Source organism: Maylandia zebra, linkage group LG4, assembly GCF_041146795.1.
Source record: "Maylandia zebra isolate NMK-2024a linkage group LG4, Mzebra_GT3a, whole genome shotgun sequence".
NCBI classification, from domain to species: Eukaryota; Metazoa; Chordata; class Actinopteri; order Cichliformes; family Cichlidae; genus Maylandia; species Maylandia zebra.
The window spans coordinates 27,950,665-27,966,533 of record NC_135170.1 but is presented as its reverse complement, the minus strand read 5'-3'; the positions used below and the strand labels follow the sequence as shown (position 1 = coordinate 27,966,533).

The 15,869-nt window shown below is 39.3% G+C and overlaps 1 protein-coding gene across 2 annotated transcripts; it reads right to left on the bottom strand.

Annotated features, from left to right (window-relative positions):
• Positions 1–72: 72 nt before the first annotated feature.
• On the bottom strand, positions 73–10,762 carry mafk (v-maf avian musculoaponeurotic fibrosarcoma oncogene homolog K). 2 transcript variants are annotated; one of them, XM_004552228.4, is made up of 3 exons: positions 10,555–10,762; positions 4,600–4,676; positions 73–4,520 (listed from the first exon to the last, which is right to left on the bottom strand). In XM_004552228.4, the coding sequence occupies exons 2-3, from the start codon at positions 4,642–4,644 to the stop codon at positions 4,083–4,085; spliced, it is 483 nt and encodes a 160-aa protein (XP_004552285.1). In that variant the 5' UTR covers positions 4,645–4,676; positions 10,555–10,762; the 3' UTR covers positions 73–4,082. The 2 variants fall into 2 exon arrangements, with proteins under 2 accessions (XP_004552285.1, XP_004552284.1); XM_004552227.4 differs by having other exon boundaries at positions 10,560–10,762.
• Between the last annotated feature and the right edge of the window lie 5,107 nt (positions 10,763–15,869).

The window sequence follows — 15,869 nt, the reverse complement described above, 5'->3', positions numbered from 1 at the left end:
ATGTTTTTTGTTTTAATGAGAAAAAAGACTCAGTGACCCTTATTTATAGGAATAAATTTACCACACATTAAATAAGAGCAGAAACAACATAGATTTTATTTGTACATGAGGGTAGTTCATTAAGAAAACATGTAAATGAATGTAAAAAATAATTTAGGTGTTTTTTCTTTTTAATAAAATTACACAAATCATTGAAATAAATATAAAATATATGAGCAGAGTAATGACAAGTCATGAATGGTACATACTCAATTTATGCTGCCTTTTTACTGCTATTTGACAGTCACTCTAAGCCTCGAGACATTTATCTCAAACTCACAAACGCAGAAGTTGCTGCTGTTAAACTAACATTCAATGTATTTCATCCATAATTTTAGCCACACCTAATCTGTACACATGCTCCACTCTTACAATATTAAAACTGACTTTCTACATGGCTAAAGTTAAATACTATAGCTTGTAGGACTGGCAAAGCTTGTGTGTTGAAGCTTATTTAATCAAAGACGGCTGATCACCTCGAACGCTTACTCAAGATATACAAGCATGCACATTTCTGTACATGCATTTGCTATAATTATTGTATGAAAGATTTAAAAAAAGATCTGTTCTATTACTGCTCCTTGGTATTAACTGCGGTTTACTTCGATGTAGAAAGAAAGCTGATCAAACCAAGGTTTGTATTCACCCATGGCAGGAGGGTTTTTTTTATTTTCCCCTATAAACATGTCTACATTAATGTATCTACATCTTTAACCTTCTTTAAACTTGTGTGTCTACTAGACTTTTTTGGGTAGCTTAAGAAAAGAGCATGAATAAACTCTCTGCTAGGTCATACTGAAATGTAGAACTTAATTCACCCAGAGGAAGGTTTGTCCTTATTTAGGCACTGTACATAAATATATACTTTAAAATTTGAAACTGTTTTTTTTTTTCAGGTAATTATTATTTAGGTGTGCTCATAAAAAAGTATTCACCTCAGACTCAAATACAGTAATAAGTGCTAAAATTAAAGAAACCCTGATGTAGCTTAGTTTTGCTTGGAAACTAAACCACAAGAGGTCACTGTAATGCTATGCAGAAAATGCTTTTAGCCACAAAGCCTTTTAGGTGAATGTGCTCAAGAAATAAGTTATGTAAACAGGTAATATGTACTCATTTGTCCAAGGCTTGACACATTCCTTATCTGTAAGAGGCCTGGGTGAACAGTCGTAAAAGAGCTTTGGGGTTCTTTTTGTTTTGTTTTTTGTTAAGCAGTTACAAAAGCATTGCAGTCACTGAAATTTCTGGCTTGACATATTTAGAAAAGTATACCAGGTTTAGTGGCTGCAGGGGCGGACTAGGTTTGCATGCAGGTTGATCTGTTTTAAGAGCAAATTTTCCTCATATTCTATTTGCAATATTCTTAATAATTCCTCAGTTAACGCTGCCCAAAAGCCTATTTTGCAAACTAAACACTTGGTTGAAATTAGGCACTTTTGATATTAGGCAGTGTTTCGTGTTACACTCGAAATGATCAAATTTGACATGACAAAATATGATAGCTTCTACAGAAGGTCATCTGCAGCCTGCATGTAACCCTAGTTACTGTCGTGCATTAGATACATGTGAATATGCTGAGAAGAACTATTCTTGGGCCATAAATACTCACAAAACTTAAGTTACGAAAACAGTTCTCTCGTTGTAAATTTGAATACTATTTTTTTTCCTTTTTTTTTCTTTTTAAGAGAAAAGTTCAGCATTCATATAATTAGACTTCAAAGACCGATTACATAATCACACCACTCCCAGCATAGTAAAAGACATAAATATAGAAAAATATGTACTATATAATGTATATTTATATAATGTATATGCTTATAAAACTAAGTATCAGGAAAAAAAGAATATGGGCTGTATTGACACAAACCAAATGAAAAATACAAAATGAGAGTAAGAACACAGCAATGCCCCTGCTTATAAATCACAGCAGGTTGTACAGCAGCAAAGTTCCCCATACTGTTCTTTGCAGCTATGGAACAGGGGAAGAACAGTCATGTCCTCTTAGCCAAGAGAAAATCCTGACATGAACAATCTATTGACTTCACTCCAAATTGGGAATGGATTCTCGGTAAGAACAGCTCGATTTCAAGTGAATTTCATATTTAAATACGGTATTACAAAATGTACAATGAGAGCAAGGCCTTTACTGCATTTAGTTATCTTGACACCACAGTTTCTAGAGACGGGCGTCAGGAGTTCTCTTGTAGAAGAGCGTGTCAAAAGAAAAGTAGCTGGTTACTGTTTCGGAAATACCAACACCGGCAGCAGCACTTCTTGTGACCCAGTATTAGGAATGATTTCTATTTGGACGGAGTTCTCAATCTAAGGGACAACAGAAGCGGTGGGAGCTTTGCCGTCTCTAGTCTGTAATATACAGTAAGCAACTTGAATTGCATCATACTTAAAAGGTCTGCTCTTATTATTATATCCAATATGGATTACCTACCAAGAGTTGCATACAAAGAAAAGAGATTAAACACCACTCAGTAAGTGCCTCAGCAGATAGTAGTAGTTCACTATCATTAGTTACATTCGGCACAACTTTCCTGTAAGTGGTCCGACCACATTGTGTTTTCACCTAGTTAAGCTCCAGTAACTGCAGAAATGCAAGCGTAACTTCCTTCTTTAAACAAGTGGCCCTGTGATTTTTTTTTTTTTTTTCTGCTCACTGTATCTTAACAGTCTTCTCTAAGTGCTATTTGATGAAAGACACCATTGTCAAACGCATGTTCCTTAATCACTTTCCAGTTTTGCAATTTAGTCTGACCAAGTTTACCATTTAAACAGAATTTAAAAAATTTTCTACAATATATATATATATCAAGAAACTTCTGAGTCAAGGGGCCACACACAAATGCAATCACATGCAACAGCTCCAACTGCCTACACTGTCTTTGACAACATAACATAACAGTACTTTTCAGCTATCTGTCAACTAGAATGTAGTTGACAAGAGAGATTGGAACCCCTTCTGAAATCTGACGGTACTCAGACATGTCTTTTCTCAGTTGCCAGTAGGAGGAATGACGGCACAAATGGCACTTTTCAGAATATTGTACAAGGAAACACAGTCCAGTCCGACAAAGACAAATTCTATCGTAATGGGTGATTTTAACTCTTTCCAAATATTAATTTAAGGTGTTTCTTCAAAACTGCCAGATTAGATCACTTTTAGCTGCATCATTCAAACTTCTCTGAACTGTACTGGTATTGCTTTCTAAATAAGTTACTTATATAGGTATCATGGTTAAAAGACTAGTATAGCTTTTTAGCTAAACATTGGTCAGTTGTCAACAGTATAATGCAAAGATCCCTCAGAACCATTTCTACATAAGTTTTCATGTTACTCAAACACTTAGTCAAGTGACTTTACTGCTTAGCACCTCCTAAAAGTGCTAAGCATATAGGTTTCCGGTGCCGCGTTTGGCTAGCTTTCAAAGGCATCTGATAACTGTGGCCTTGAAGAAGTGTCCATTTGACCTCACAGTGGAAAGATATCACCTCTGTGTTAAAATACATGTGAGATATTGCATAGATCACATGTAGAACTGTTCAAGGCAACAGACACAGGCTCATTAATATTTATACAAAGAAAATGTGATTTGGCAAAGACTTTAAAAGTATCCATACTGTCTCATATGCGTTACTTTAAACCTCTCGTATTTTATTCTTTACATCATAAAGTATGAGAGGTGTCCCAGACCATGTGCTGCCACATTAAGGCGTGTCAAATACTTGAAATTTGAGTAAAAGCAAATCTCTGCTATTAGTCATGGAGGTAGGGTCACAGAGGCCCGATAACCTGCCGGTGCTGGTTGTCAGGAAGGGGGTTTGCACAGTGCACAGACAATGTAGATTGTGTAAAAGAGACAAAAAGAGGGAGACAGAATTGTGAATGCAGCATAACATCACATAGAGCTTGCCACCCCGGCCACCCCTCAGTCTAACTACCGAGCCTCGTCTCAGTGTGGGATGAGTAGGTTTAGACCAGGTCAGAAATAGGAAGGACCAGGCAGGCAAAGGAGAGCCCAGTCCTGTCAACACTAGGAAGGTGTTGAGAAAGCAGATGGGCTGGAGTTGTTTTGGCTGGTAGATTTGACGATGGTGATGACGCTGGTAGGTGCAACTTTGCCTGGTGAGAGAGGCCCTCTGGTCACAGTCCGTGCGAAACACTGCAAAGCCTCATACTTGGCTCGCAGTGCATCCAACTCCAATCTCATGCTGGCATTCTCACGGGCCAGCTTGTCCACCTCCTGCTGCAGCTCGGTCTTTTGTCTCTCCAGCTCCTCCTTTTGGGTAACACGTTTGATGCGGCAGCTCGCAGCATAGCCGCGGTTTTTCAGGGTCCGCCGTCGCTGCTTCAATCGCACAACATCCTCCTTGGTGAGCCCACGCAGGTGCTGATTGAGCTCCCGCACAGACATGGCAACCAACTCATCATCGCTGAGCACAGGGGCATTCTCACCCACCTCCTTCTTGACCTGCAAGACACGAGCAGTGCATGAAGAACTGTGTGCAGGCGTGAATCACTAAAACATTTTTCAAACTTCTCATGCTTACCTTTAAAGCTTTGCTAGTCTTAAAAGTAGTCGTCATTCCCTGCATGAAGACAAATGACCAGAATCTCACAGAAGACACTGAAAAGTAAAAAACATACGACCTCAAGTAAGTAAAACAGAACATATTATTGATGGACGAAAGTAATTACAATTAAGCAGATTTACTCAGCTACTTATGTTGGCAATTTAGAAGCAATTGAGGTAGTGAAGTTATTCTACTAGAATGACTGGACAGCATGTGTTACTTTGCACATATCATTAGTTTATACTACTCGGGTTACTTCTGCTGCAGAGTGCGTTAACATACAGGAATTTTAAACAGTGCATTTTAGTTCAAGCACTATATTTTAAAAATGAGATACTGATATTTTTTACTTGCATGTTATTTGACATTTCAGATATGACAGATAAGCAGAAATGACACCCCCAGTGGTGATACTCGAGAAGTTTACTGCACAGACGTCACATCCCAGGGTTACATCATATGTCAGTGCTCATGTTTGTTTGTTAGTGACATAAATACCAGCAGATGGCAGCATGACTCTATTAATTGTCAGCACTGTTGCTTGTCTGTCTTTACATATTAAAAAGAGGGCCGTGACAATGTAGTTCACTAGACCAGGCAAAATTAGAAACAGGCAACCTCTCTCCTGCTCGTCACAGAACTTTGCATTTAAGCTCTCTGCCTCAGTGATTTTGCCAGGGCAGTATTTAGAAAAGCCTCTCTGTACTCATTACAGTGAGCCACATGCTTTCCAGACTGCTGCCATGGCCAAAAAAAGCAAGAGCGCTGAGCTGCGATCCTGTGAGAGGCACACATCCCCCAAAGGCTCCATTTCAAGACCTACAGACCAGCTTGACTACGAGTGCACTGTTCCATGCTCAACAGATACCATGGAAACGCCCTGCAAATGGGCGTGGGAGTGTGAGTCACATGGTCACCAAAAGGGTAAACAAGTCTCATTCATAACCGCAACACAGCCCATACATAGTACAGACCAAAAGAAAAAAAGAACAGCACTAACTTGTGATGCTAACTTCAAGGCAACCTGTGTACAAAAATCCTCAATTCTCCTCTTAAATCCATCATTTATCTTCTGATCTGACCTCTCTGGATTTACAGAGCAGCAGTCTACAGGATTCTGCCTCCTCATCAAAGCAAATCATCACATCAGTATAACATTTATAGTTCTGCTGAACTTTACAGGGCAGCATGTGGAAAATTCCTAAAGATAGAGTGTCACAGAGAAATAGTTTCCTTTATAGTCACTGATGTATTTTTGCTGGGAGACAATGTAGTCTATCGATTTAGTGCCGTCTCTCTGTGGTTGGATCCTCTTACATTGGGCTTTCCTGAGCTGCCCTATGCCCTTATTTAACGCTCGTGGATATATTTAGCCCGCAGTGCTGACACAAATTTCTGCCAACTAAACAATTTAAAGGGAGCAATGCGATAAGTGATACCCTCAGTAAGAGGGGAAATATTCTCTTCAGACCTATTAGCTGAAGCATTCGTGGAAGAAAATACTGTGGGTGTGACTGTTCATTGTGTGATATATATATTTCTGTTAATACAGGGCCTCTAGGGGATTCTAACTCAGACCAGTAGTGCAGTGAAAACTTAGAAAAACAAATGCTTTTTTCTTCTTGTTTTTTAAACATTACTAAGTCATTGTCCTGAAATAGAAAATCAAGTCAGAATCCTAACTTGGAAAATAAACACATGGCAAATGTGTGTAATGAGCGAACAGCTACAAACAGAATCCACACAAACTTCGGTTTAGAGATTTAAGGAACATCTGGTGTGCTCGCTGATGTCCTTTATTTATCTGCAAAACATGCTGCAAAGAATTACATAACTGAGATTTTAGAGGCATCAAATAAAGATGATGAACTAAAATAAAACATTCCTCAAAAGCAAGCTGGCCCTAAACGGTCTAATTTAAGTGGTATTGCGTCAGAGGGGGGTCCCTGGGTATGTTCCTTGAAAAAATCATGGAAAAGCGGACTGGGGCCTCTCTGATCTTTATACAAGAGGTCCCCAGTCTGAACCAGTATGCCAGATTGTTTGCCTGAAATTCTTAAGGCATGTGCTTATGTTTTTGCAACTTGCACAGGGACACGGCTTTCTTGATTAAGACACCAAAGTTTCCTCAGAGAACAAAACAAACCCCAGCAACCACACAGAGAAGACAGACAAAACACGTCCTCTCACTATAGTCAAGAAAACAACTTACGTTAGGCTTTTTTTTTTTCTTCATAACAGTAAGGAAAGGAGTCTGGGAAAATAGGCTACCTCAAAGAAAAGCCACAGTTGGCGGGTAAAGAACAAAACCACATTCCTGAGCGAACACACATGTGCAAACCCTCACATGCACACAGGCGAACCTTCGCTGAAGAGGGAACATGCAGTCTGAATATATCCTGCAATGCGCTCAGCTACGGGGGTGGAGTGGAGACAAACCCACTTGTAAAACAATGGCTGCAAATTTCACAAAATGTCTGGAATTTTGAAGTATCGCACATCTGTCACTTGGCCAAATAAATGGAAAACAGCCTGCGCATGCTTACGTGTGGAAGTCAGGAGTCTTTCTTTCTTATTGTTGTGTTCCTTTGAGGGACAAATTGTAAACAAAGTGCTTCATTTTTTTTAAAAATTCACTTTCCCTCATTTTGATATACAACAAGCAATACTGTTTTATTCCTAACGACACCCCTCTGACGACTGATAACCAAATAAGTACTCACTGGAGTAAATGCTCCACTGTCTATCCACTATAAGCACAAACATTTCACGGCTCTGCTTGTTTGCTGGGGGATTTGAGCAAAAAGCACAATGTTGCCTGCTGTGTTCTTTGAAGATGTACAGATGCATGTTATGAATATTTTTAACTAGTTCAAAAGCAAGTAAACCAGAGCAGAAGCAAGAAAACAGTGATTTTAAAAAGAATCATCTCTAGGCAAACAATTGTGGGACAAGAAATCCATTGTAACCTTGCTCCACATCTGAGACCAAGCCAGTTAAATAAATGTATGTACCTTTCCTTCACCGATACCTCGTGGTTAAAGTATAGCTTACTGTTTTTGAAGTCAGGGATCGGGTCAAGTTCATGGCTGCTGTTCAGTTACAGCAGGTAACTGTGGGGCCCAGCCTTCCCCTAAAATAAACAGCGTATCAAAGACTTATGCGCTCACACTTCACTAATAAATGCAGAGCTGGCTTGTCTGGATTCTTTGTTTTTCTTCTCTTTTTGTGCAGGTTGGGGAGGGGGTTCAGCGCAAAGCAGACTTAATGCTGCCCTTGACATTCAACTTTAGTCTTCATGAGAAAGCGCTTGCATTTCTTGCACTTTTCTAAGGGGAGGGGGGTGGAGAGATTTCTTCACAGACTGAGGCACGCAGCACTCTGCTCTTTCTCCAGCGCAGCACATTTGGTGGGATATTATGTGAAGGAAATGGAGAGCATAGCTGAGCAGTGAGTCATGCTGTTTACTGGTAAAAGCGACAACCAGCAGCAGGGAATCACACCCTCCTGATCTGACATTTCCTGGAAAATCCCGTTGTTTCAGGGAGAGGAAGGAAAAGTACAGAGAACCTCAGAAATGGTTGGCATGACCAGCGGAACTTTCTTGCGGAAAGGGAGGAGATCTCACCGAATATCTGTGAGAAGATATTCTCCCAGTCATCGACACTGGTTTTCAGAACGATGTAAAGAATGAAAAGTGGACACATCGGTCCTTTTTTTAATTATAACTAATAATTAGTGAATAAAAGAAGACATATTAATATTCAGTCACTGCTAATAATAGTCCTAAAGATTTCGATAATGTTCTTTCAGGACAGATAGGTTGAGCAAACGTTTCGAATTATTTGATTTGAATTTGAATCACAACAGAATCAAGAGTTGCATCCAGCTCCATCAGGAATCAACAGAGAATTCCCAGCAACACAATCCGGCAATATAATTACAGGAGTACCTCTGACACTTGCCACACCTCTGACCATAATGAGGTGAAAGCAGTGGTTTGAGATCCAGTCTTTCTGACAGAAATGACTTGATACAAGTCGCTGCCAGTGGCAGAGGGAACAATCTCAAATGCTATATAACTGCCAGGGAGTCACGTTTGACAGATGCAAGGCAGACCTGTTCAAACAGTCACCTCTTATTGCCTGTGTCCACTCTGGTTGGCATGTTCGGCTGCAAATAAAAATCACTGGCTTCCACAGTCAGTAATCAAAACTTGACATCTTTTTTCCAGTAAGAGGAGCAAAACACATCACAGCCAACGTGTTCTGTGTGAGTCATAGCATTGCTAACCACAAACATTTCACTTTCACAATACTCCACCACAAAAACGGTCTCGCATTCTGCACTGCTTTCATCCATCACCACTGTCCGGCAAAATGAGAAACAAAGGGAAGACAATTTGACCATATGCTGCATCTTCAGGGGAATTTCTCTCTCTCCCCCCCCCCCCCCCCCCCCCCCCCCCCTCCCACTGTCCCATACTGGTATGATGAGTCAGCTGCTGTAACTTCTCCATCCAAAAAAGATATCATCACTTTGGTGATTGAACCACATGTTAACCTCATGACAGGAGCACACCCTGCTCCTACTGCTTCAGACTGAAAGTCAGTGTGCACCCACCAGAAACAACAGTGAATCATAAAGCCCCCCCTCAAGACATCAACCTGTGACCATCTAAGCGGAACAAGTTACTCAGACAAATATTTTCCATATATTAATCACAAGTTTTTAAGTAAATGGCAAAGGGCAAACTGAAAGGTGGACATACAAGACTGCAAAGAAGATCATTGTGAGCTATTTTAGAGCCATGGTCAAAAATTCAATTAGTCATTGTAATTCAAGGTTTTCTTATCTTTACCCAATTCATTAAGAGTTATGCAGAGCAGGAATTATAGCTAAACACAGCGATGAGATAAAGTCTCTAAAGTGATTCATCGTTTGTGGAAATATGGGTTCCTTCTGCTGTTTCTTGTAGGCTAGTCAACCCCGGTGGTCTACCTCCACTCCACATCGTGCCCTTTGTCCCACATGTCTAAAAATGCAGACCACGTGTCGATTTCAATGTCAAAAGCAGGCTGGTATTCTGCATTATAGCACCCGCTATCAACCTCGCTGCCATGAGCTGGGGAAGAGCGCGAAAATTAAGGAGGATGTGAAAAATGTTGTACATGGATTTGTTTCAATAGGAAAGTGAGAAAGTTTATTTCACTTCCATTTTCCGAAAATCTAATTCAAGTCACAGAAATGCTATAAATAAACACACATGGGGGGGGGAATGCAATTTTGGGGTTTGGGTTTTTTTCGTTCTAGAAAAAGTTATAATCTAAAACCTTAGAGGTTCAGGCATGCTTAGTAATAGTATATAAACATATTTTGTAACACATTCTGTAACTTTAGCTTTACTTTTAATGAGAAGTGCGAAGAAATAGTGTGATTTTTATCGTCTTATTTTTCTTCCCTCCCACAATGCTGGTCGAAAACGTCTCCTCGCTCGTTATACAGTTTATAAAAATTATTAGCTATAATTTTTTTTAAAGGGACCGCATTCAGTCAGTGTCATAATCACCGCTGTTATTTTCAAAGAACTATTTCAAATCGCAGGAAAGCGACAAAACACACGTTTGTTTCCCCCTTTTACATATTTTCATACAATTTCTAACTTCCTATATGCGACTGCTCGGAGGTCTGCGCCACTTTTGAAGCACTGTATTATGTATCTCCAGCACAACACGTGTCCGCCCGAAAGAAACAAATCTACGAAATCAACATGAGCTTTCATAACTGGGATCAAAACTTATCCTACGAAGAGGATGCACAACACAAGCCTGTTTGCGTGCGCCACTATGTCACCGTGAGAACTCGAGTAATTTAGAAAGGAATGTCAAAACATCTTCCCGAAAAAAATAAATAATTTAAAAAAAATACAACCTCACCTCTGTGGACTCAGATATCTGTGGACCGGAGTGTGTAAAACTGTCAAAGTATGTTTCCTCGACAACCGGTGAAGCAAGTTGACAAACTTGGTAAAAAGCGTCCAGCACAGACGGGCAGCGGCGTATCCTCGTACTAAATTAACTACAAAACAACAACAATGTACCAACATTCCACGCTCTGCTTCCGCAAGCACTCACGTCACCGATTCCTCGTGACCGCCCCCTCCATTCATGAAAATAACTTTGTGCTGACGTCAGTCTGGGGAGGTGGGGTGGGGAGGCCTGGGGGAGGCCATAAATAGAAGACAGATACTGCTGGCGACTGCTTTTGCTTACTTTACAAAACTAATCTGCACAAAGTCAGCTCACGTTGCCAGCATTAGCCAAGAAAAACTTCAGATTTCTAAAGGAAGTCATAAACCTGTTGCTCTCTAAGTATGTTCACCACCCCCTCCTCCTTCTTCTCCTCCTACTCCTATATTTTTGAGTCAGCTCTCCACTACAAGGTATTCAAAAAATACCTTTGAGTGAGGGAAAACAGCGACCTCCTCCCTCAGACTTGAGGAGCAGCAGCAGCATTCCATTCCTGAGGAAAGTATGTGGTGTAGTAGCTCAGCAGTCCCAGGATTTCTCTTATTTTGACTGCACTACTGCCAATAGCGTCACAGGTTATTCTGGGTAATTAAGTACTGAATGTAAATATGTTAAGTCAGTAGCCTTTTATGGCCTCTACTTGTATGGCTTTTCCTCTGCAGCTATATGGTATTAGAAGATCTCAGCTTTGACTTGAACTATGGTGCCTGTTATAGTCAGATGCAGTGTGCTGACACTAGAAAACACTTTGAGCTGGGCAGCTGAAATTGCTGAAAACTTTTCTTTTCTTTTTTTCTTTTTTTTTTTTTGCTGTACAATGCAGTAAAACCATGGGGAAGTGAACATCTGGATCCAAAGCCATCCAAATATGTAGATTTTGGTTGGTTTTATTAAAGTGCATACTCAGCCATTTGTGGTTATTTATTGGTTTATGGCTACCTATGACGAATATCAAACAGTTAAATACTCTCTTGAGCTGTTATTGTGCATTTACCATACATCTCTTCAAAATCTGAGCATGGACATGCTGTCAGGACGTCAGGGAAGCTTTTTTTTTCTTTGACCATTTTAGGCCAAAAGCAGCTTCATTATTGAATCATTTTTTGTTCCATGATGTTTAATGGTGCTATCTTTAGCAAGTGGTGAGGCGAATGAGGAAACAGAGCGGCACACAGACACAATGTCCGATCCATGACAAAAGCGTGACCTTTAGATAAAGAATGAGTTGTAGTTTATTAGTAAATAAAGAAGAAATGCTGAGTTGGCTTCTGGCTGGGCGATTCAGTGCGCTGAGATCTTTCTGTGCAGACTTCTCTCTGGTGGGTGGATGGTTTAACATTTACAGTTTTTCCAAAGCACTTGACAAAAACATTGGACACTGACAATTCTGAGTCAGAGAGGAGTAGTCCTTTATACGATTCACAAAAGCTTGCTTACAGAAAAACTGACTAATTCCTTAGAACATTTTTTTTTTTTTGGTACTCTGGCTTTATGCCAGACAAGCAGACTGGGATAGATTTAAAATGAATGTCATCATTTATGGCAAATGACTCAACAGTTCAACCTTTTCCCCCGAATCACATATGGAATCAATTGTTTACTAAGGATGGTTGGCTCCGTACTTTCATCTATGCTGGAACCTGCTTCGAGTAAAAAGCAAATAAACCAAATGAGTAACCTTCTTTGTGTACAGGTTACTTGCATCACATCACAGATTATAGATGAGATGAGACACAAATGAGTTATTAGAATAACTGTTATTGGACTGTATTAAAGATGAGCTTGAGTAAATCAGGATCACATATTAAGTGAAATAAGATGATGGGATACAATGCAGAAAATGTAAATACAAAAGTGTGGTGCATTGCTTGTTTTCTAGAGAATGTGCAGACAGAGAAAAGAAAGAGATCAAACTGGAGAGTCTCTGCAGGACCACCGCGAATATTCTGCACCAGTCAGACATCCAGCTGCTCAGTCAATGGCATAACCCTCTGTTACTGTCCATCTGGCAGAAGTGTATGCGGATGACCTGAAATACACCCGACGTGTGAAACAAAACAAAAACAGCAAAACCATGTGCGGCAAACTTGCCGGGGTTTTTGTCAGATCGACGTGCTGTGGGGTCTGGGTTCTTGCGGGCAGTTTTGAATTACAGGAAGTAACATTGACTCACTAATCTGGGTTCTTTCTGACTCAGACTTCTGAACTCCTAAGAAATCTGATCTGGTACAAAGAGGCCCACTGTTGTAAGGGGATCATTCCTTTTCTTCCAAATACTCCAAATGATTTGTTAGCAGAAGAATGGTTTTAAGATATTTATAGGATACTTTAAACTCACAGCCAATTAACTCACACTGCATTAAAAATAATAATAATCCTGTTTTCCTCCCAACTAGATCCTTCCACAATGTCCAGGCATTTGCTGAAAATACCTGACATATTAGACAGCCAGCTCTGGCACAGTCTGAGCTGTACATAATTTCGAAAGCTAAAAAACAGCTTTTTTTTTTGTACATTTGTAGACTTCACATGTGACACAAGATTTAATTTGGAGCATTTACTGAACATTCCACTGACTTCACCAAAATGTGTTTCATATGAAAACACTTTACGTAACGAGCTGGCAGCTTAGAGCAGCATGGAAATGAACATGGTGAGGTTACAGTGGTAGTGATGGCAGTACTAGCTGGAGCAAACACTGGTGGACTGTTTAAAGTCTAATACCAAGATTCTCTTTTACGCTTTAAATGGCAAAAAAGTGAGTTTGGGGATTTGCAGACAGCAAGAGAGCAGAGAGAAGGACAGAGTTATTTCTCTTTTTTAGTCCTGTCACAGCTGAGCAATGCTTAAGGAATGAACAGTTCACTGCTGTTGACTATGGGCGGGACTAAATATGGGCATTATAAAGTGTAACACTTTGATGCTCTCATTTTTTTCCCCTAAAGCTACTGATAGCTGTAAATTTGAAAAAAAAAAGAAGTGAAGATTAACACATTTAAAATGAACACTGTTAATTCTTTATATTCAGAAAAGTTTAGTCACTGTTAGCATAAAATAAGCCTCCGCTTGCAAAGTGACAAGTGGAGCCTGTCTTAATTAAACCGATCTAGAGTTTGCTGCTTCTCTTTGAAATCATCATGCCACAATCTTAAGTTTTCTCTAAGACCTCCAGAAGAATATAGCAAGAGATTTTTTTTAAATTATTTTTTGCAGCCACGATTCCACTCTCAGTAAAAACTGTAGATTTTAGATGGCTGCCAGTTTTTACTGAACCGGCTGCCAAAGCAAATCCAACCCAAGAGTGACAAAACCCCTAGTTTTAACTAGAGGAGCTGCTGGTAGCTCATGCAAGTGTTACTGTCAAGGCAAAGGTTTAGACAATCAGAAAGAGATGGTTCCCTGTATTGAAGATGTGGCAGGGAAAATACTTTGATGTTCGAAGCAAAAAATTTAAGAGTAAAATACATTTTGCCAACAGGCTGAGGCTGGGAGTTCTAGAATAATTTGTTCTGTCTAGACAAATCAGAGGCAGAGCTTTTTGGTTAAAGTAACAGTAGACATGTTTGTCATACCGGGAGCTTAGTAGAAGAAGAACTGACAGAAATGGGAAGGTCTGGGGTCGCCTCCCTTCTCTTGGGGGACTGGGCGATCATTTATTGAACTATAAATTCTGCATCATAACTAAGATTATTGGAATATAATATGAGGCTACCTGTCTGAAAAGTGAATCAGAAAGGGACATTTCAACAAGGCAATAATTAACCTTCAGTCCACCCTGGAATAACTCAAAAGGAAGAACTGTAAGGTGATTGAATGTCCTTAAAGCCCAGAGTTCAAAAAGGATTTGATAGAGGAACTGCTGTTTGAAAACCCTCCTGCCTAAGGTCATCTGGCAACTGAAGGAATTTTGCATAGAGGAGTGGTTAAAAAATTTCAACCAGCCAGTGCCAGATAGTAAGCAATTATGTAAAAACTCTTAAAAAAGGTCATTTCTGCTAAAGGGGGCAAAAAAGCACCTGCATCCCTCCACAGAAGAATATTTAATCTTCATATTTTAGTAGAATAGCTGATTGACCTGCATCTCATTCCAGACCTTTGGCTGCGGTGTTTTTGAAAGCGAAATGCAGTTCTTTTATTAAGCTTAAAAGCAGCCAAAGTTTTGCTTGGGTTTAATTTTTTTCAATTAATTTTCACAAAGGATGAAAGTAATTAAACGCATGATGTGAATCAAATGAAGTGATGAGAGCTATCTTGTCTCTTAATTCAGAATAAAGCGCTTAAAACTCACAGTTCAAATGCAATGCTTGCCTTTTTGTCCTCCGACTTCACAAGGGAACACAAAGGAGACTAAAAAATGAAGGTTAAATGGGAAAGAAGAGGGGTATTTTTTTCAAGCTCGACCAGTCTAAAGCTGTAGTGAGGAACAGTGTGCAGAAATAATGATGACTATGATTATGAGATGGCAAAATATCTGCAGACTCTGGCACAAGTGATGATGAAAAAGCTTTGCAAGGCACTGACTGAAACCCATTAAGCAAATGCCAGTAACTATGCTTAAAATGATTCACGGTTTTGCAGCATTTGATAAAGTTAGAGTGATGACATCTGCTGGCCATTTCTTCATCTTTCACTTGGGATTTTAGAAAAAGACCTAATCAAAAAGCTGAGTCAAAGTATAAAACATTGCTGTTATTCTCATATTTTTCTCCAATAGAAAAAGATTTTGGAGATTCTATTGAAAAAAGTGACATATTTAAATATAAATATACTTAAATACTGTAGAGAGTAGTAAAATATTATTTCTGTCTCTTTATGTGACACTGATTTCAACTTAATTTTACCATAAACTATTTCAATTAACACATATTTATTTTTCACAAAATTACTGATGTTAACATCAGTAATTTTGATACAAAAACATTTTTATCAACACATTCTTGTTTATTTTTATTTTCATGTTATTAACACTAAAGGGAGAAGAAAAATGTGTGAATCTTTAGCGCCCCCAATTGGTAATATCGCGTAATTACTTCGCTTAAAAAAAAAAAGAAAAAAAAAGAAAAAAAAAGTTTTTTTTTATTTTGGAGGTGACCGGAAGATGTTTTAAATTAAGTATTGACCAATGACAGTACACACAAATATACACGTTCGTCTGCTGTGATGGTGCAAACCCTGTGGTGTACAGCACGTTTCCTTTAACGTGTATTACATTAGCAT